The 19,828-nt window shown below is 39.0% G+C and overlaps 2 protein-coding genes across 3 annotated transcripts in view; one reads left to right on the top strand and one right to left on the bottom strand.

Annotated features, from left to right (window-relative positions):
• Positions 1-5,000: 5,000 nt before the first annotated feature.
• Positions 5,001-9,192, top strand: islr2 (immunoglobulin superfamily containing leucine-rich repeat 2). The gene is made up of 2 exons (XM_042496773.2): positions 5,001-5,260; positions 5,945-9,192. Exon 2 carries the CDS (start codon positions 5,954-5,956, stop codon positions 8,096-8,098), a length of 2,145 nt encoding a protein of 714 aa, XP_042352707.1. The 5' UTR covers positions 5,001-5,260; positions 5,945-5,953; the 3' UTR covers positions 8,099-9,192.
• A 439-nt stretch (positions 9,193-9,631) lies between these two features.
• The window catches only part of stra6 (signaling receptor and transporter of retinol STRA6), a 24,011-nt gene continuing 13,814 nt past the window's right edge, over positions 9,632-19,828 (bottom strand). For both annotated transcript variants that reach the window (XM_042496384.2, XM_088080555.1), the window contains 11 exons: positions 19,180-19,250; positions 17,468-17,547; positions 17,316-17,377; positions 16,742-16,904; positions 16,525-16,600; positions 15,995-16,128; positions 14,976-15,093; positions 13,696-13,797; positions 13,443-13,606; positions 12,438-12,575; positions 9,632-10,572 (listed from right to left, as the gene is read on the bottom strand). In XM_042496384.2, the coding sequence (XP_042352318.2) occupies positions 10,340-10,572; positions 12,438-12,575; positions 13,443-13,606; positions 13,696-13,797; positions 14,976-15,093; positions 15,995-16,128; positions 16,525-16,600; positions 16,742-16,904; positions 17,316-17,377; positions 17,468-17,547; positions 19,180-19,250 (1,341 nt within the window). In that variant the 3' untranslated portion in view covers positions 9,632-10,339. The remainder of the gene's footprint in view (positions 10,573-12,437; positions 12,576-13,442; positions 13,607-13,695; positions 13,798-14,975; positions 15,094-15,994; positions 16,129-16,524; positions 16,601-16,741; positions 16,905-17,315; positions 17,378-17,467; positions 17,548-19,179; positions 19,251-19,828) is intronic.

The following is a 19,828-nucleotide window of genomic DNA, read 5'->3' as shown; positions in this document are numbered from 1 at the left end:
AGAAAGTATTTAGTAGAAATAAAATATATTTTTTACCATATAATTACAATAATTGTTTTTAATAGTTTTTTGGACATTTTTTCTAGCTTCTTTAAATATAATTTTCCAAATCTTGGAAACAGATCTTGCCAAGCAGCCCATTGTCTTTTTTTCCAATGTTTTCAAAAGAAAGCAAACTAATTTGCTTAGATTTTGAAGGTTTAAATACTTGCAAAGGTGTCTAAATGCAGCACAAAGAAAAGTGATATCGATCCAGGTTTCAAAGGGCTAAAAAGTTAATACACATTTTTAAACACTAATCACGAGTTTTGGAAGTGAAAATAACCTTTTGATAAAATGGCATAACGTTTGGTCAAGAGTACATTTTGACTTGTTTCAGACTCGAAACTCAAAGATTAGGACTTAGGACATCAGTGTTTAGACTTGAGACTTACTTGTGACTTGCTAAAAAATCATCTCTGGTAAGAACCAAAATGAAGGAGTGCAGTAATCTGGGCGTGTCAGCTCTTGTTTGTGACCAAACCCTGCTGTTATTATGTTGGGTTTTTCTTTCAACACAACAATGACTTCACATTATATATACCAAGTGAAGTAAAATCTGAGCTGTCCGTCTCCACCAACACCACTAACTATGTCAGATGTTTCTTTCTGTGGTTATGACACAGACTTTCGACAGCAGAGAACGCTTGTTTAGTTCTGGGTGTAAGGCTCAGCATGACTCCAGATGACCCACCCACAGTACATGTGTGCTGCTGTCAGGTCACTTTAATGAAGATCACTGAGTCTCTGGCTTAAGCCAGAAGTAACACAACACCTGACCCGACTGCTCAGAGTCTCCTGTGGTTAAGTGACTATGTGACGACTGTGACTGTCGACGGCCAGCTGCTGAGAGGGTTATACATAATTCAGGTGGAGATATGAAAAATGTTTTCATAGATGTGTGGTCATCATAATGTCTGTGGCGTCTACATAAGTCATTGTTTGGGCAACCCTGTTTACTTCCTTCCAGACTCTCTCTGCTCAAGCTGTAGACAACCTTTTACTTTCGTTTCAAACTACAGCTACTTCTCACTGGTATCACTTTCTTGAAGCCTACTTTAACCCTCTGAAAGCTGGATTGACATCAGCTTACTTGTGCTGGGTTTTGATGCCTTTCATAAGTATTCAAGTCTTTCAGCCCTGAGCAAATTAGTATGATTTCTTTCAAAAACATGGAAATAAGGCAGCAACTTAACAAGAAATGCCGCTTATTTCAAGAAATTAATAGATTTAGAATTTAAAAGTGAAATTTAAAAACAATCCATTTTACCATATTTATGATTATGTATCCAAAATTATGTTGCAAAATTATTTTTTCTTAAGCAAAGGTCTTTTTTAAGGTAATTTCCTTTGCTTTTTTTTCTTTCATTTTTTTATTTTCTTTTATTTTTGCTCATTTCCATGTAATTTTCTTGGCTTTTATTAAAAGTTTTTTTTTGTTTTTGTTAATTTTCTTGGCTTTCTTTTATTTATATGTTAATTTTCTTGTATGTAAGTTGTTATTTTTATTTATTTATATATATTATTATATATATATATATATATATTTTTTTTTTTTACAATTTTTGCTTTTTTTGCAGTATTATTTCCTCCTTAGTTGCTCGTTGCCTTCTTTTTGATATTTTTTTAAGGATATAAAGATAATTTGCTCAGGTTTCAGAGGGTTGAGAAGCACACTGAGTTTCAACATCTCAACTGCCTGCAGCTGTGCGTGGATGGCGCCACACTGCAATCTAAACTGAGATACAGTGACCATGAGCCTCTGATGTCTCTGCTGTGCTCCGATATTGGTCCAAGTAGACCTTGATCCCCTGAGGACTTGAACTGCAGTTTAAAGCTCCATTTTTTCCTGTTGTGCCTCTTTAACAAGAAAGTCTAGTGGAAGATTGCCAAAGGGGAAGGAATTATTAAACAAAAACAAATATTTTTTTCTAAACAAGGAAACCACAGTTGTGGTTTGTGGCCAGAACCCCACCCTGTGCATTAAAAACAAAATGTGCTTGTACATAAGACAATTAACTTTAGAAAATATGTTTAGCATTTGGAAGAAAACACAGTGTAATTTACTACAAGAATGACAAAAAATCTGTCTTTGATGACTGCATTTTGACAGAAGAGGTCAGGTGAGGGGAATCAGGTGATGAAGCAGAAGAACAGGCAGGGAGCTGACTGGCTGGGAGAGACTGAGGAGCAGGAAGGACTAACCGGGCTGATGTAGGACAGGTTTGTAGATGTGCTGGAGGAGCAGGGAGGGACTAATGACACTGATGTATGTCAGGTGTAACGGAAAACAGGCAGGAAACAGATAAGGCAAGAAGTTAAACACAAGACACGACACATGAAGCGATAACCTACAAAATAACAGGAAACAGACTGACCATCATGAAAACGTGAAACAAAAACCCAGGATCATGACACTGACATGTTTAAATTCCAGTGGTGGATGAAGTACCTGAAAGCCACACTGAAACTGTGTAGAAGTGTAAAAGTACAGATTTATTTCTAGAAAATGACTTTGGCAGAGGTTTAATTCACCTATTAGAATATTACTTGAGAGTACACGTTTTTTCTGTTTTTTGCTGTTTGTCTCCCTTTTTTCCCCTCTCCCCTGACACACACACACACAGAAACACACACACACATACACACACACACACACACACACACACACACACACACACACACACACAAACACAAACACACACACACACACACACACACACATTAATAAATGTTAGAACCCCCCCTAAAAAAAATGCAATTTTTTCATTTTTTTTTTCTTTTTCAAAACTTTTTCAAGTCCTTTTCTTTTGGGGTTTTACTGTTTTTCCTTTATTGTTTTAATTTTATTTTTTATCTATTTTTTAAAACTTTTTTTTCTTGCTAATTTTTGGGCCACGTCTTGTTGAGTTGTGAATTGCCGTCTCCCCATGTTTTCTGCTCAGGTTTCAAAGAGTTTAGAGGCTATATGTATGAATATACAGTAAGAATTACTTACAGGTTTGTTGTACAAGAGTTGTGCAGATCATATTTGTATAGTTTCAATGTTTCCTCAGTAGAGGTCACTGATGTTTAGCAGGACTGACTATCATACCAGACACTGTTGATCATTCATTATTCAGAAATCATTCACTATTCATAAATGCACCTAAACTTAACCCTAAAAACAAGTCTTAAAAGATAGGGTCAGATTTTAAACAAGTTTGGCAATAAACGACACTCACATGCTCTTTCATACACTGAAGCTGTTTTAGCATATGTGACAGCCCCCCGTGATGCTCCTCTGCTGCTGCTGAATGTCTTCCCATTGTAGGGCAGCAGACTGGAGGAGCCCAATCAGCATCACGGGAAAACACCTGTGCACAATGCACATGAGGGCAGCTGCAGCAGTCAGTCTGTGGTGGGCGGATCTCCTCACCACACCTTTGCTTTCTTTGTTTTTGCACCACAACACACCTACAGCACATCATCACTCATCCACTCCCAACACCATTGATTCAACAGATTTCTCCCACTTATTTGTACAATTTGTTTGACTTATTTTGATAACTTGTAGGCAATAGATTATTTTAGTGGTTGTTGTGGCACTTAATCATTCCTCCCATTTAATTCCAAAGTTTATTAAGCTTCAACTTAATCAAACCAAGAAACTTTCTTCCAGTGTTATTATCATTATTACTGTTATCAGTGGTGGACAAGGTACAGTATATATGCTGCAATGTAGAAATACTCTGTTACAAGTAAAAGTCCTGCATTCAAGATTTTAGTTTAGTGAAAGTATACAAATATTAGCATCAAAATATACTTAAAGTACCAAAAGTAAAAGTGCTCATAAAGCTATCACAATATTTTATATCACAGTATTGTAATATAGTTATTGATGTATTAACGTGTTCATCACTTCAGTGTTGCAGCTGGAAAAGATGGAGCTCATTTGAATTACTTTATATACTGCTGGTTCCCCTTACATCATAGGTTATTAAATTTTGTACAAATTTTCTGAATATGGAAAGTAACTAATAAAGTTATTAAATAAATGTAGTGGAGTAAAAAGTACAATATTTCCCTCTATTTCCCCATTATTGCTTGCAGTGAGTCAAAAATAATGGAATATGCAAAACATAAGGACCAAAATTCAAAGTGTGACTCTTGAGATTCTTGAACTATTCTCTTATTAATTTAATAATGTACATTGCATGTTATTGTTCTGACCAAGTGGTGTGTTGTTCGAACTGATAAAGAGTTCTTACTGCAGTGCACCAGACGATGGCAGTATTTGAGCATAAAACAAGTCTCCTCAGACACAAACACCAATCATGACTTCAACGTAAAAGAAACAATTAGGACTAATAATGCTCATTTAATATTAATAGTCTTAATAGGCGTCCACATAAATTTGTAATAAACCAGTGGATTAGCTACAAAAAGCCTACATTTGAGTGATTAAGAATATCTTCGGTTCATGAGATTGACAACAGTGATTTGTTTGTTTATTTATTTTATACCACTTCCGGTTGTAAACCTTCTTTAAAAACAAATTAAGTTAGCGGTCACATAATGATGTTACAATTAAATGTCATCAAATGATCTGCACCTGGACTCCTCTGAGTTCCGCCTCTTGTCTCTTTGTTTGTTTTGTTTCGTTTTCATATTAAATATCATTTCTTAGAATGCATCAATGTTTTAACAGTGATTTGTATTTGCAGTGTTGCACACGCAGCACAACTGAACTTAAAAACCTGTCAGTGCGTTTGGGAAACTCCTGTGTGCGTCCGTTAATTAAAGACAATAGTCTGCAGCAAAAGCGAATGAGGTCAAAGATTATAGGCTTGGGTCGGGAGTTATAAATTAAACATGGGATCCTAAATTATGAATTTTCTTTGAGGGTGGAGGACCCGAAGCTTCTGTATCTTTAATAGTGAGCGGAGAGATGGGAGAGGCTGCGCGTTCACGGTTCCTTTTCTCGCTCCGCGGCGTCGGGAACGCGCAGTTGGATCCCACACTCGCTGGAGAGGAAAAAAGCGCCGTCGGACCGCAACAGCGACTCACCGGGAAAATGTTCCCTCCACCGCCCTTCATCAACGCTGTGCGCAAAAGTCATGTGAACGGATCCGCAGCTTATGAGGAATCGAGTTTTTTCCACCATTAAACTTGTTTCAGAGGATTGTAAACTCTTGGAAGTGATTGACAAGACACAGGATTTAAAGTTATCATTGGACAGGTAAGACAATTCAGTTCTTAATGGGGCCATTACTGTAGGTAAAAGACGAAAAAAAGCAGCATCCAGATCAGATTTAAGGTGGAAAACATCGTCCTTATAGGTCAATTGCAACTCTGAGGAATCACAAATGCATCTCTTCATTAGTGCAAAAAGCTATGTGTAAACTGAAGATGGAAAATTGTAATTTAACTCTTTCTGAATGTAAAATGTATATAATTAACTGCAAAAAAATCAAAGGTTTCATCACCATAGACAGCGCCAGTTTGTGCGCACAGGACTGTGGAAACGCGCTCAGAGCAGGAGAGACCATCTGACCCTGGAAATATGACACACAGCATATGTGCATATATGTTTTTTTTTTAATCATGCACCAATGTTTAAAACTTCCAAAAAACGATGTACTTTCTGTGCAGTGCATTGGTTAAAGTGTCATGTAAAACAAAAGGGAACTTTGTGATGCTTTCAATCACACTGTGCAACATCTGAGGTAGTTTTTGTTGTCAGTTTGTAATGTAATTTTGAGCCGCATTAAACAGCAGATGCCCCCTTTAAAAAGCAGTTAAAGCTGTTTGAGTGGATATGAGATGTAAAAGCTTCCGGTGCTGTAATGGACATAATGGGTGCTATGTGGATGTCTTATAAAAATTTGACCTCTGGCTAATGTCTGTAAATTGTTGCTTGCAGGTGCAGAAAATGGCGAGACAGCTCCTGCAGCTTCTTGCCTTGTGGACTACTGTAGTTGGCGTTGTGCAGGGCTGTCCAGAACTGTGCAGCTGCCAGGATAAATTTGCCCACCAGTTTGCCGACTGTGCTTACAAAGAGCTGCTGGTTGTCCCCGTGGGTCTCCCCTCCAATGTCACCACTGTGAGCCTTTCTGCCAACAAGATCAAATTACTGAAAAGTAAAAGCTTCGTCAACATCACGCAGGTCTCCTCTCTCTGGCTGGCCCACAATGAGATAGTCACCATAGAAACGGACACCTTGGCCCCCCTGATCCAGCTCCGCAACCTGGACATCAGCTACAACAAAATTGTGAACTTTCCATGGGAGGATCTGTACAACCTCACGGCGCTGCAGCTTCTGAAAATGAACAACAATGAGATGGTGAACCTTCCCAAGGATGCCTTCTCCACCCTCACAGACCTGCGGTCGCTGCGCATTAACAACAATAAGTTCACCACCATCGTGCAGGGTACCTTCAGTGCGCTCTCCTCCATGTCTCACCTTCAGATTTTTAACAACCCCTTCTCGTGCTCCTGCAGCCTGGAGTGGCTGAGGGATTGGATCACTACAACTAAGATTTCTGTCCCCGAGCCAAAGTCAATTTTATGTGAGGCCCCTGAGCACCTGAAGGGCACACAGGTTACAACGATGCCCAAACTGGACTGTACAGCCCCTATTGTCACAATATCCTACCAGCCTGACATTGACAACACAGAGATCTACGAGGGTTCAATGGTTATCTTACACTGTGAGACAAAAGGGAGCCCAACACCTCAGCTCAGCTGGGAAGTGACTGCAGGGAATCAGAACTTCCTGTTCCCCTTGCCCTCCACCGGAGACATTAATGACGTGCCAATAAATGATAAAACAACCAACAATCGATTCCTCGTCTTTAGAAACGGCTCTCTCATCATCCCTCGGATGAGTAAAAAGGAAGATGGAAATTACAGCTGCTCTGCGGTGAATGATTTAGGTAAGGCGGAGAGAGGTGTTAAAGTAGCGATGGCTGCCACCCAAAAGCATAGCAGCAACTCAAAGCCCGAATCTACGGTGGACAGGATCCGTCCATCTTCTAAAAAGCCTCTAGACCCCAAGATCTCCAAAAACAATGTGATCAACTGGACCAAGCCTGATGATAAGACAAAGGTTAGTCCTGGAGGTTCATCGGACAAAGGTGACAGCACGGTGCAGGCTGGTGGCGTTACAAAAGACCCAACATTTGCAAGCAAGTGCGGCGTGAGAGACAGCAGTGAATACATCTCCAACCACGCCTTTAACCTGAGCTTGGATGACTTGAAGCAGTACACATTTGATTTTGGCGTTATTGCTTTGGAGGTTTCAGAGACGGAGGCCAAAGTGCAGCTGAATCCGCTGCAGCTTCCCAGCAGCAAATCTAATCTTCATCTGAGTCACACTGAAAACCAAGAGACGGTGAATAAAGAGGCCTTTGGCGTGTACCAGTCCTCGTCCAGTAAAAGCACCTTGGACATGCTCTACCTCTGTGTAAATACAGGTAATGGACACTCCATGGTTCAGTGGTCCAACATTGAGGAGGGGGTCAATGCCTATCGCTTCCATGGTTTACAGCCCGGCACCAATTACACACTTTGTCTAACCTATGGGGGGCAGGACTGCCAAGTCCAAGTAGTCTTCACAACCAGGAAGAAGATCCCCTCCCTGCTCATCATCGTGGTTGTCAGCATCTTCCTACTGGGCCTGGCCACTGTGCCCTTGCTAGGGGCCACCTGCTGCCATTTGTTGTATAAGTACCAAGGGAAGACCTACAAGCTGATCATGAAGGCTCAGAATCCGGATCAGCTGGAGAAACAAATGACTGGAGATTTTGATCCGAGGGCGTCTTTTGTGGAGTCCGAGAAAACCTTCAACCCCAGCGAGTTAGGCGAGGGGGAGGGGGAGGCCGACGGAGAGGATGGAGAAGGAGAGGGAGAGGCCGAGGGGAGCGTGGTGACAGAGTCCATCCCCGGATCCTCGTCCAAAACCAACCAGGAGGAGTTCGAGGTGGGCTCGGAGTACAGTGACAGGTTACCGCTGGGAGCGGAGGCAGTCAACATCGCGGAGGAGATCAACGGCAACTACAAGCAGCCGAGCCGCTGAGCCCCGCGGAGGTCTGCCAGCATACACTGTAAAATATTTTACTTTAAAGTAGCCTTCAAGCAGGTAATTCACCCACTATTACTTCACGTGAACAACGATGGCCTCTCATACAGAAAAAGGTGAATCTTTTCTTCTTATTTTTTACCTCAGTCACCGGAGATTGGTTCATGTGTAGTCTACTGTAAGGTTAAACTAAGCAACACACTCCACGTTTACAAATCAAGCACAGGTTTTTACAGTTTTATAACACCTCAAAACTGACCCTAAAGCAGCAAAAAATGTTCCCTTTCTGCAAGACACAAACGGGCACGGGCGCACACTGAGGCGCGGAGCTTTCGCACATAATCAAAGGCAAAAAATATTAAAATGTAACTGTTTTGGAGATGACAAAAACAAGCAAAAGGTGCCATATGTTTTCAAGCCATTTTAATAAATTATCAGGGACCAGTTTTTTTCTAGCTGTGCGCGTCTGCGTAAAGATGAGGATGCGCGTAAAACCTCATGCCGTCCATCTCCTCAGGTGTGTGCTCTGACTCCGCGCGTCCAGTCACACATTTGGATATTTGATCAAATGATGCTAGATGCAGAAATTTGGTTTTGGTGCCCGCTGTCCTGTGAGTACAAAAAATGAAAAATTCACTTTCAACTGCTTATTTACCACCAAAATGTTGTTTGACTTAATGTAAGGCTTTAAAAAAGTGCGACTTTAACCTCCTAATCAACGGGTGCTTGCTCTACTCGCTTTTTACAATGAACGTGTCCATGGCATGTCACACGTATTTCCTTGTGTGGGGTTTTCTTAGTGTAGTCTAGAGGACTTTAGATGTTACTGTCAAGCTGTGATGTAAAGCCATGTGGATTTTCTCTCTCTCTCTCTCTCTCTTTTTAATTTTTAATTTTTTTTTACGACGGTAAGTTTATATGAAGCCTTAACAAAAGCGCGCTCTGAGCGTCTGGCGGCTTCACTGTCTTGTAATTGGATGCATATAGTGAGTTTTTGTGAACTGTTGTAAAACGAAAAACAAAAGCCGTGACCTTTCAAGATTTTTTGATATCATTTTATGTAAGTGGAAATAATAAAACATGAAACTATACGGACTATTTTCTGGATTTGTCTTTGACCTTGCAGACTTCGATGTTTCCGAACAAATTAAAATGAAAATATGTAAATAGTCTTTAACATTTAATACCAACAGTTTACCTTTGAAATCGACAGAGATTTAACCCCAGTTTATTCATTTTTTATGCGCTTTTTCTTTTCTGCTGATGCCGTTTTATTACGAAAGTTTGGTTTGACTTTTTTGACACACACACGGTTTGGGTGTTATTAAGAGTGTGTTTTTGCGGAAGGCAGAAGAAAAAAGTGGTACGCTTTAAAGCGGTGATCAACACAAAGCCTTTCTTTGTCTTCCACTTTCATTTTGGCCCCGCACACTTAATCTCGCTCAACACAACAGCACCACACCGTGCTTTTACATTAATCTACTCCCGAATTAAATATTCCAATAATATAAATAATTGTGAAAAAAAGAGAACATTTTTGTTTCATTTTTATTTTCACAGTAATCAGAGGGAAAATTCGGGTGTTCATATTTTTACGTAAAAGTCGGCCTTTGAAATGTGAATGCCAGAAAAGACAATAATAAGAAAACGCTGGTAGCAGCAAGTGGTTTTGGACTTAATAGATCTACAAGTAAAACATTAAATATAAACAGTTAAATTTTTCTGATAGTTCCTATTCCACAGGTTATTATAATTACACAAAATAAATGTCCTTGTATTTGCAAACAGCTCAGAAAATTCATAAATAGTGAAATGCTCTACCCTCTTTCAAAGGATGCTTCAGAGGAATGCATGTGTTTAGTTTGGGCAGCAATAAATTTGCATTATCTGCACTATGTGATATTGGAGAACAAATGGAATCAATCTACAGATTAAGCAAATGATCCCAAAATAAGCACATAAATACTTGAAACTGAGATATAAAGAGCATGTTCAGATGCAAGATTAGTGCCACACAAGCTTTCCCATCAGACTGGAGACTGTGGTCCTCACATAGAAACAACCAGGGGACCATGAAGAGCATAAAGTGGATGTGCAGTCTCCAGACAGGAAATGCTTGGTGAATACATGCGGCTCTGAGCTGTAAGTGCACTTATTTTTTGTAGGTGGGGACGAATAATACTGAATTTGCCCAAAACTAAAAGAGATGTTGCAGCCAATCCTTAATCAGGGTCATGTTCAGTTGCTGGCAGCAGCATCTGCCTCCTTTTCCTCCTTTTTGCTCCCCTCCTTGGCGCTGCGGTTGAGGCTTCCATTCAGAAAGCTCTCTGCGGTCTGACGCTGGAAGTGCTTCCTGGTGCCCACTAGGGAGGGGTTGTTGACCAGGGTGTAGAGGAGCTGCCAGTGCCTGCGGGCCTTCTTTGCGCTGGACACTTTGTGCTGTTTTTTCTCTTGATGGACCAGCTGGATCCCTGAGGACATTCAGACATCATGATAGTACCCTACGGTATGTCATACACAACTCCCATTGTCACAAGATTACAAAACAAATTCCTGTAAAAATATGGTCAAATTCTAACAATAATGTACAGTTTTTCTCAAAATCCAGTAAAAACTGCAAATCTTGGGGCTTTTTGGAGGCAAATTCTTACAATAATGTACAGTTATGACTTTGTAAAGTAATGCTAAGATTTTAGCACCTACATGACATTCAGCAGAAATCTACGTGGTAACCAACTGCTGCAAAAAAATGCCAAAATTCTAACAGTTATATATAGTTTTTCAAAAAAATACAATAAAACACAGTCAGTCTTGATGCTCTCTGGAGGCAATATAACTACTGTAAAAATATGACAAAGTTCTAACATTAATCTACAGCTATTTCAAAATACAGTTAAAAAAAACTAAATCTTTATGCTTTTTGGAGCCAATATTACACCGTAAACCTCCAATTCTACTGTAAAGCACAGCAATAAATTTAACGGTAATATGATGTTAAAGTAATTTATGGTATTGACATGGTAAAATAATGGTAGGATGCTGGAAACTACAGCTACTAGTAGTTTACTGTAATTTTACAGGAAAATTTGTCCAAGTGTAACCTTTTTTTTATCTTTACTGGAATGGGTTAAGACTTGAAGGCCACCCAGGACCAGTTACAGAAAGAGTAATAATAGAAAGCAATCATATTCTAATCCTGTAAGCATGGTGGGTACATACTAGGCCTGCCATTAACACACTGAAAGCTTAAGCCCCCTGGGCTACGTGAATATGAAAGAGGCAATTAGCATAGCACATCTGTGTAATCAGCTACTCGAGAACTAATCTTTGCATTAAAATAGATTATTTCTGATAATGCATTGTTCTATAGATGTATACAAGCAACATCTCCACCACACATTTATAATTGGACTCAGTTGTGGCTAGAACAGAGCTGAATTCCACCACAGCTAATGAAGTGTGATGAATTCTCCTGCTAATTACTCACTATATGTCCTCTTGTCACCACATGTGTAGGCAACTATCAAGCAGCCTTAAAGCAGCTGTTTACAATTTTTGTAAATTACAGAAATTATACACTGGTTGAGAAATGTGTATATTGGCAATCTATAGGACTACGCTGACATAGGCTGCCACTCAGGCGAGTGCATGCACGCCATAAAGCACAGCTGATTAGTTTATGACAGATTTGATTGAGACCAGCAGCAGGACTGTAAATTATTCCACAGCCAGACTCAATTTGCTCCTGACATATTAAATCTGAAAGGCTAGGCTTTCATTTCTTCTGCGCGTGAAGGACAGTGTTATGATCTGATTATGTGTTACGGTGACCTGCCCCTGAATGTTAAACCTCTCTGGAGAAATTAAGAGATGCCAAACTGACATAAATGTAGGCATGAAGCTACAGTTTATCTTTAAAGGATAAGGCTGTCCATATTCTATAGCTTTTCATTGTTATAGAGAGACAAAAGCTAACAATGAGTCAATCTTTCCAACATGTATTATTCAATGTAGCCAAAGCACAGACCACCATTGTTGTCTCTCTCTCCAACTCCATTAACAGGCACACTAATAGTACACTATTATTCCAGATATGGCAATATCGTGAATTTGATTCTGGTCAAATTGTAAACAGCATATGATCTTATAATGTTAAACTATTTAAATAAAATGCTAGCTCAAAATATTTTATAACATCTTTAAAGCACAAGTCAGAAAATCATAGTAAAGGACTGTTGTATCTGCTTTTATGAATACACTGTGTGAGCTTAATCATCAGCATTTGGGAGATAAGAGGTGTTTTTGAAGAGTATGATGCAAGTTTTGTGCTACAGACCCTCTTCAGCATCCCGTGACCTCTGTGTGGCGTTGCTCTCCTGGCCCACGGACTGCAGCAGCATCCCGCAGAAGGCCTTCATCACAGGGTGCGACTGGCTCACCTCAATCTTCAGATAATGAGCATAGCAGCGGTAGGCTGCAGACAGACACAGGGAGGAGGGGGGGTCACTCTTACTGGGCCAAAGCAATAAACACATAAGACTGCACCCCATGTTGGCTTTGAGGCAATCACAAATAATGGACCATACAATCACACCTCTTTTTTTTTTTAACCACCTGCTTTTCCGGACAACAGATGTCTGAAATCTGCAGCCATTTCAGAGATCTCCGTGCAATTACAGTCCTTTGCACTGCACAGAATACAGATATCATTCTGGCTGCAGTGAGCTGCAAGCAGGGTAAAGTGGAGAGGATACGCATTTCTGGCCTCTAAGTGGGATCAGTAAAAGTGCATTTGCTCATAGGAAAGTGCTTCTCTTTAAGCTGTCACAGTGAGGGTGAAAAAAAAACCCACAGTGGCATTTACAAAGGTAAAAGCACGATGTTAATACCAATGAATATGTTAACACAGTGTGTCTGAGACTAAGAAGAATAAAATGTAAAATAAAAATATAAAATGAATCTACATGTTCCTGTTTTTCTTTATATTACACTATATTTTCAGATTGACATTGAATTTGACCTGATGTTTTGGCCTGGTCAACTTAGCAGATGTTTTCAAAATATCAATAAAACACAGTTGCGAGATGACTGCATTTCCATTGAGTCATGATATGCAGCTTCTCTTCTCGCGATAACATGGTGATGGATGTTTAAAACATTCGCAGGTTTATTTCAATAAGTAAAACTTTTTTGCCATGAATGGGAGTTGTTTCGAAACTGACACGTTTCCATTAGGGATAATTTACATTTGCAATGTCAATTTGCGAAAACTGAGGGTTAAAGAAAACCAGCCTATTTACATTATGGCTCCATCTAGTGCAGTGCAGAATATCTGTCTCACCTGGGTCAAATGCTTCCACGTTGCGGTTAAGAAGACTGATATCCATGCGTCCCATATGGACAATGTTGAACAGGGCTGTGATGATAATGCGCCACACTGCCAGCAGCACCCCGATCAGAACATTGACTGGGAACAGCAGGTATGTCAGCAGGAACAGATTACCCCTGTAAGATAGGAGAGGATGCATCAATGCAATTGTTTGACAGGAAAAACCATAAAAATAAGGAGATAATCAACAAATGTTGAGACTCACCTGTTGTCGAGGTCTCGGGTGCCTGCTGCTTTTTTGATGAAGCAAAACCTGCCGGTGATGTGTTGAATCAACACAGCCAAGAGAATCATCAGCCAGAAGGGCCTGAAGGGACAAAATCAACAATCAAATATCTCTTGCAGTGATACAAGAAAGACTATTTTGTAAATGACAGAACTATATAGAGTTCCCTAGGGATGATGCTTTTCTGTAGGCCAACTCAGACTCTAACTTTGCCCAGGTTCCCTCATCAAAAAGCCTATGGGATTTTCCCATTGGATTTTGGATCATTGCAGAAAATCAGTTCTAAGTCAAATAAAATTTTATACTTGCACGTGTTGTTCAGCAGGATAATCTTCATAAACTTTCAGGATTTTTGAAGCCTAAATGCAATCACCAGAAGTAAAAAGCTATTGCTAGACTAAAACGAACTACACTACAGTTGCGTCGCTACCGCTATGAGGCTGCAAAGCTGTATTCTGCGCAGTTCGGTGTGATGATGTTCTGTAGTCTTATTTATTCACTTGTTAGCAACTGTTTGCAAGTGGTGTATTTACTGACATTTTATGTCATAGAACAAAGTGTGAAAGTCTCTTCAGCTTGTGTTAACCACAAAACTTATCTGAGGCTTTTTTTTATATTATATTTTTTCACTGGAAGAACAATGCAAGGTATATAAATCTCAGAGCACCCAAGCATTCTTCTATTTTTTCCCCCATGTTTTCTCCCCTTAACCTCCTGCCTCTCAAAGAGAGATTGTAACCGAAATAAAGGCAACAACATAAATCACACTGACTTTCATGACAACAATTATGGGTTGCAATAACAACAAAATTATCAATACCTTACACACATAAGATCAGAATATGAGGAATTAATATTTGGATGAAAATGACTAATAAAAATATAAATAAAGCAAACAAATGGGGGGTAATGGAAAATAATAAAATAAACAAAACAAAACAAAACTTAAAAAAAGCAACAAAAAAAAAACCACACAAACAAAAAAGGAGAACCGGCTTACATTTAACATTTAACTTTGAGGCAAGGGAACCAGAGTTAATAAAATGCTAAGTCATTTCCAGGTTTTAGGACGCATTACTGGGGTTTTTCTATATGATCTAGAGCCATTACTGAGGAAACTGCATGGACCATGTTATTGATGTTGACTGAAAAGCATTCCAAGTTTTCAGGAACTAAGAAAGCAACCTCAATACTATATCAACCAACATACATTTTTAAAACAGAGAAGGTTAATGAGTGAGAGATGTGATGATGCTCACCACATGCTCCACAGGATCTGGAAGAGAATCAGATTCTGCCCGTGCAGCACAGGCATCATGATGAGGAAGACGGCGATCAGAAGGCAGAGGAAGAACACCATGGTCTGGATCAACATGGCTGCAGGGGAGAGATCAGAGCTTCAGGGCCATAATGCTTTACACCCGATCCAACAAATCTACACTGCACACACACTCGGCTTTCACATCATCACCTTAGAATGATGAGGTTCTATCTGCGTTTCTAAGCAGTTTTAAGATATTAAGCTTTAAAGTTTTGCATTCCTAATAGAAAAACTGACATGTACCCTTTTATTTTCTAAATGAAAAGTCCAAAAATGCATTTAACTTTAACTAAAAAAACCTGCCTCACATAATGTTAATAAGTTGTCACAGAATAAGAATGTATGAATAACTCAAATTTTGACAAAAATGTCTGATGGAACCTTATTATGCTTAGGTGACGATATTATACGAGTTAGGCTTCCAAGAATCACATATAAAACCCTGACAAATCTTAATTCCAGCTGAGTTCATGTTGTTGCACATAAAAAAAACAACACAAACATAGAAGGGTTGCGATTACAGAGAGATATTTATCATGGGCAGACTAAGAGATAATGGGATCCTGGGCACAGATATGCAAAAGGAACCACCACCTCTTTACAGAGGAGCAAGAAAAACAGACTTTTACCCCTTTCCCGCCAAAACTAGGGGTTACAGGTTTTCCAAACAATTTTGAACCCGCTAAATATAGGCGATAGACTGTATTCCCACTGCCAGCACGCCATTGCACATATTGGTTATGGAGCAGAGTTATTTGACCCTGGCGTGAATGCCAACAGTATGCATTCTGGTTGCCCTGTATAATAACAATATGATACACAGAATTAAGCAAAGGTTTCTGAAGCAATAAATCAGAAAGGGAAAACAAAAGAGATCCAAAAAATAAACATATTAAAAAATACTGCTGAAAAAAATCAGGGTATTATTTTCTTTCAGTATTGAACGTATAACTGTACCAAAGCAGATGTGAGCTGCCGTGAAGCTGGTGTATCCCATCCAGCAGACCAGCGCTGGCCGTGAAGCCCTGATGCTTCTCTGGCAGTTATAAACATTATAGATATCTCCTCTGTACAGCCCCTTCAGGTTTGACCTGTAGATGCAAGAACACAATCAAGACAATGCAACATTGTGCGAAACATAAACACAATTATCAATAAATGCACAAATTAGATGGTAAATAGAAGAGGTAATTTAGCAGACAGAATGTAATTCAATACTCGACACAGAAACCCATTTCTTTTAATACGACGTAATTTATGGTAATGGCGCAGTATTTCATTTCTTATCTTGCTAGCCATTTTCAATTCTAGCGGCAGTTAACGTCCGTCTGGATGATTAGTACTCTATTATGTTTTAATAACTCCACTGTGAACCGCTGCAATATAATGAGGGCAACAGAATAAGAAGCACACTGAGGATCCTTGGAAATTTTGGGATTAGAAAATAAAAAATAACAAAAAGCCAGCTGCTCTTTTCTCACACCTACCGATGCAGAACCATGGAGCGCATGAGCATGGCCAGGTTGACCAAACCGGAAAGAGTCATTGCTGATATATAGCACACTACAGGAAGAAGAGCACATGACATTCAAGTATTATTCATTGACAATTGGCATGTGCAACAAGCAAAAAAGCATGGCTGAATAAATACATATATTCTGCATTTCTCATATCATTAAACAGCTGCTTTCTCGTGTGACTTACCCTCTACACACCACATGTAGTGAACCACTATTCTGACCACCTCACTTTTGTCTGGAGACAGCATTATCTTGAAGCCGGCCAAAAGGTTAGCGACGTCTTCATTGACTCCTGAACGAGCAGTCTGGAGAGTTGGCACCACTGCTGAGATCAGGAGGAGACCCACCTAAAAAACAACATCAAAGCAGGACATTTCTTCATCACTGAAAAACTCTTACCATAGCATGGTGATGTCATCCCTTTTATAGCTCTACTGCTGATAATAAACATACTAACAGGTGAATCTGGAAAAGATGGACCTGTACTTGTATAGCACTTTTGTAGTCCTCTGACTACTCAAAGTGTTTTTACAATACATGTCACATTTGTTTATATGTTTATTTGTGAAACTGGATCCCCATTATTTGCTTCCAGGGTAGCAACTGTTCTTTCTGGAGTCCAGACATAACTATCTATTTAAAGTTTTATGAAAAGTCAAGATAGAAATATTACATCCAGTATGTGATTATTACTTTGTATGTATTCTGCTGTGGAAGTTTTTTGTATTATGTAGTTCAGTAGTAGATATGATACTTACCTGATACAGGGTAATAACTGACACCACAGCAGATATAGCCAACTTTGGTGGAAAGCGGAAAGCTGTTTAAGAAAAAAATGAGTTGTTTAATAAATTTGCAAACACCTAACACTTGAAGGCCTGAGCAGACATAACAAAGACAACATTTTTACCGTCCTCTGGTGTATAGATGTAAGACTTCACAGCGTCAATGATTCTTTGAGGGAGCTTTGGTGTCTCTGTGCTCGATGTGCTGAGGTGAAATGTAAACAGAGGCACAAATTTACACCAAATTTCGATGAAATAATGAGACTAGAAAACATTTGTATACGAATGACCCACTTTTGAAATCATTCTTGAGTTCATCAAATAAAAAAAAAAAAGAAACTGTTTCTATTTAGGTAAAGTCAAACACTCGCAACAAATAAAAGAGAAAATGCATTATATCTTGCTGTTTACCAACAAACTTTGCATGACATGGTCAATTGCACCAACTTTATATGGAGATATTTACAATCCTTCGTTTAGCAGATATGATTTTAAAAAAGTTCTATTTTTTAATATTCTCTAAATAGTCTGCCTTCCACACTGTCATTTACATATCTTTTGTGAAAGAAATATTTTGCATGCTTCTCAGATAAAAGTTAATCATTCACTTGGATATAAAGCGATAAATGATGAACTGCAAACAACGCACGAGATGAATTCTTTAGTGATAACACTGTACTATTTTACATCCCTCATAATATTTTAAATGAAGGAAGTAGGCACATTTCCAGATGTTCTGTGTGACACAAATGTGTCTGGTTAAAAATAGTAAAACATCTATTTCAGCAAAACACATTAGGTAAATCCAGGTCTCTTATTTTTGGAAAAGACCTTTGTGTAATTCTGTTTAAACTCAGAATTACACAAAAAAATCAAACAAGGGTCAAGTTATTTGTCATTTGCGACATTTTGCATTGCTTATTAGCTGAAAAGACATCACAAGACAACCTGTGGCAATGCAGCAAATTGACCTATTGCTAAGCCCCGCCCTCAAATGCCATGAGCCAATCACATTTCGTGCAGCTACACAATGCACTTGGACTTCCTGCTCAAACACCTCCATAGAAAACCATCAGAAAATTTGACTTGTCCTGTGGTTTTATTTAAATTTTTGCAGTTTGACTTTAAAAAATGGTCAGACGGTGTGAAAGGGGTAAATGCAACACTGATATGAGGTATCCTGAGAGGTTACAGAATGGAGTGTATTTTATCCTGTTCCCTAAACCTCTCATAAACAAAGCAAAGAGTCTCCTCAGCTCAACGTAAAGAGGATACACAAACAAGGATATCTACATTTGTTCTAAGGTAAGGTAACCTTGCCACAAGTATATTTAATCTCATAGATTATGTCAGCAACATTGTGTATAACGTCACCTTAAAGCAAATTTTGCTAGGTAACGTTAGCTTAAGTTAGCTAATACCCGCTAACATTACGGCCAACTTCAGCTGCGTAATGTCAGCTCATTATGTCACCTGTTCAACTTAGTATTTTTGTTCTTTGTGAGTCAGACATCAATAATAACCGTAACAAAAGGTTGTAGTTTAAGTTAACCCCAACTATAAAACATTAACTTAGCTGTAACATTACAAAGAAAGCAAAGGCTGGCTAATGCTAACACCTTGGCATAGTGAAGAGCCTTTTGATAGCTTCTCTGTGAAATAAGGAGCTTCTCTCCCCATAAATTCTATATAGCATCTCTGGATATGTCTTTGACACAGACGGCCGGCAGTGTTAGATTAGGCAGCGCTCCGACTGTTTGTCTGAGTGAATTAAGGGGGGCGAGGGTCAGCTAAAGGCCAGTTGTGTGGGTTACTAATAAGAGGTTGCAATTTTCACCTGATTTTGGCAGTCTTCTTCTCCTTGAGCATTTTCTTCACATAGTCTTTATAGTAGCTGCTGCTGAGATCCTGGTAGAAAAACATCAATTATTTGAGAAACTAAATAATTCTAGTAAATAGTACAAAGGTTTAGACAGAGTCCCAAACGCTTCAGTTGAGACTTCATATTCATAAACTCCTTTGAAAGTTTGAGGTGTTAGGTTTAAATTTGAGCTAAATTTTGCAATAATTACAAAATTTCAGCAGTAGATAATGCCATTTCTGGCAAGAGACATTGCTATAACATTTTACGGCACTTTGAGCACCACAAGCAGTGCCATCTAGTTTATAGAATGCGGACATCTCTAGGGCCGATATTTCCATCTCACACCAAAAGATACTGGATTGGTACATAGGTAAGGTAAGAGGAAAAATATATATTTTTGATTTGGGGGTCAACGGTCCCTTTAAAACACACTACTGTATTTGTGCACAATCAGAAAAAATGAATAGAAAAGTCTAAAAAATTGTAAACACGTATATCCAAGTCCTTGCTCTTTTAATGTCAACTGCCTTGCTCTTTTGTGCTCCTTATTTTATTAACCTGACTCTCCTTTTTTTGTTGCCTTTTTGTCAAAATCAGTTTTATCCTTTGTCCGGTATATAGC

Source organism: Plectropomus leopardus, chromosome 7 (assembly GCF_026936395.1).
Source record: "Plectropomus leopardus strain MGB_pleo_1.0 chromosome 7, ASM2693639v1, whole genome shotgun sequence".
NCBI classification, from domain to species: Eukaryota; Metazoa; Chordata; class Actinopteri; order Perciformes; family Serranidae; genus Plectropomus; species Plectropomus leopardus.
Note: the sequence above shows the minus strand (reverse complement) of the source record. Positions and strands in the feature narration are given on the sequence as shown.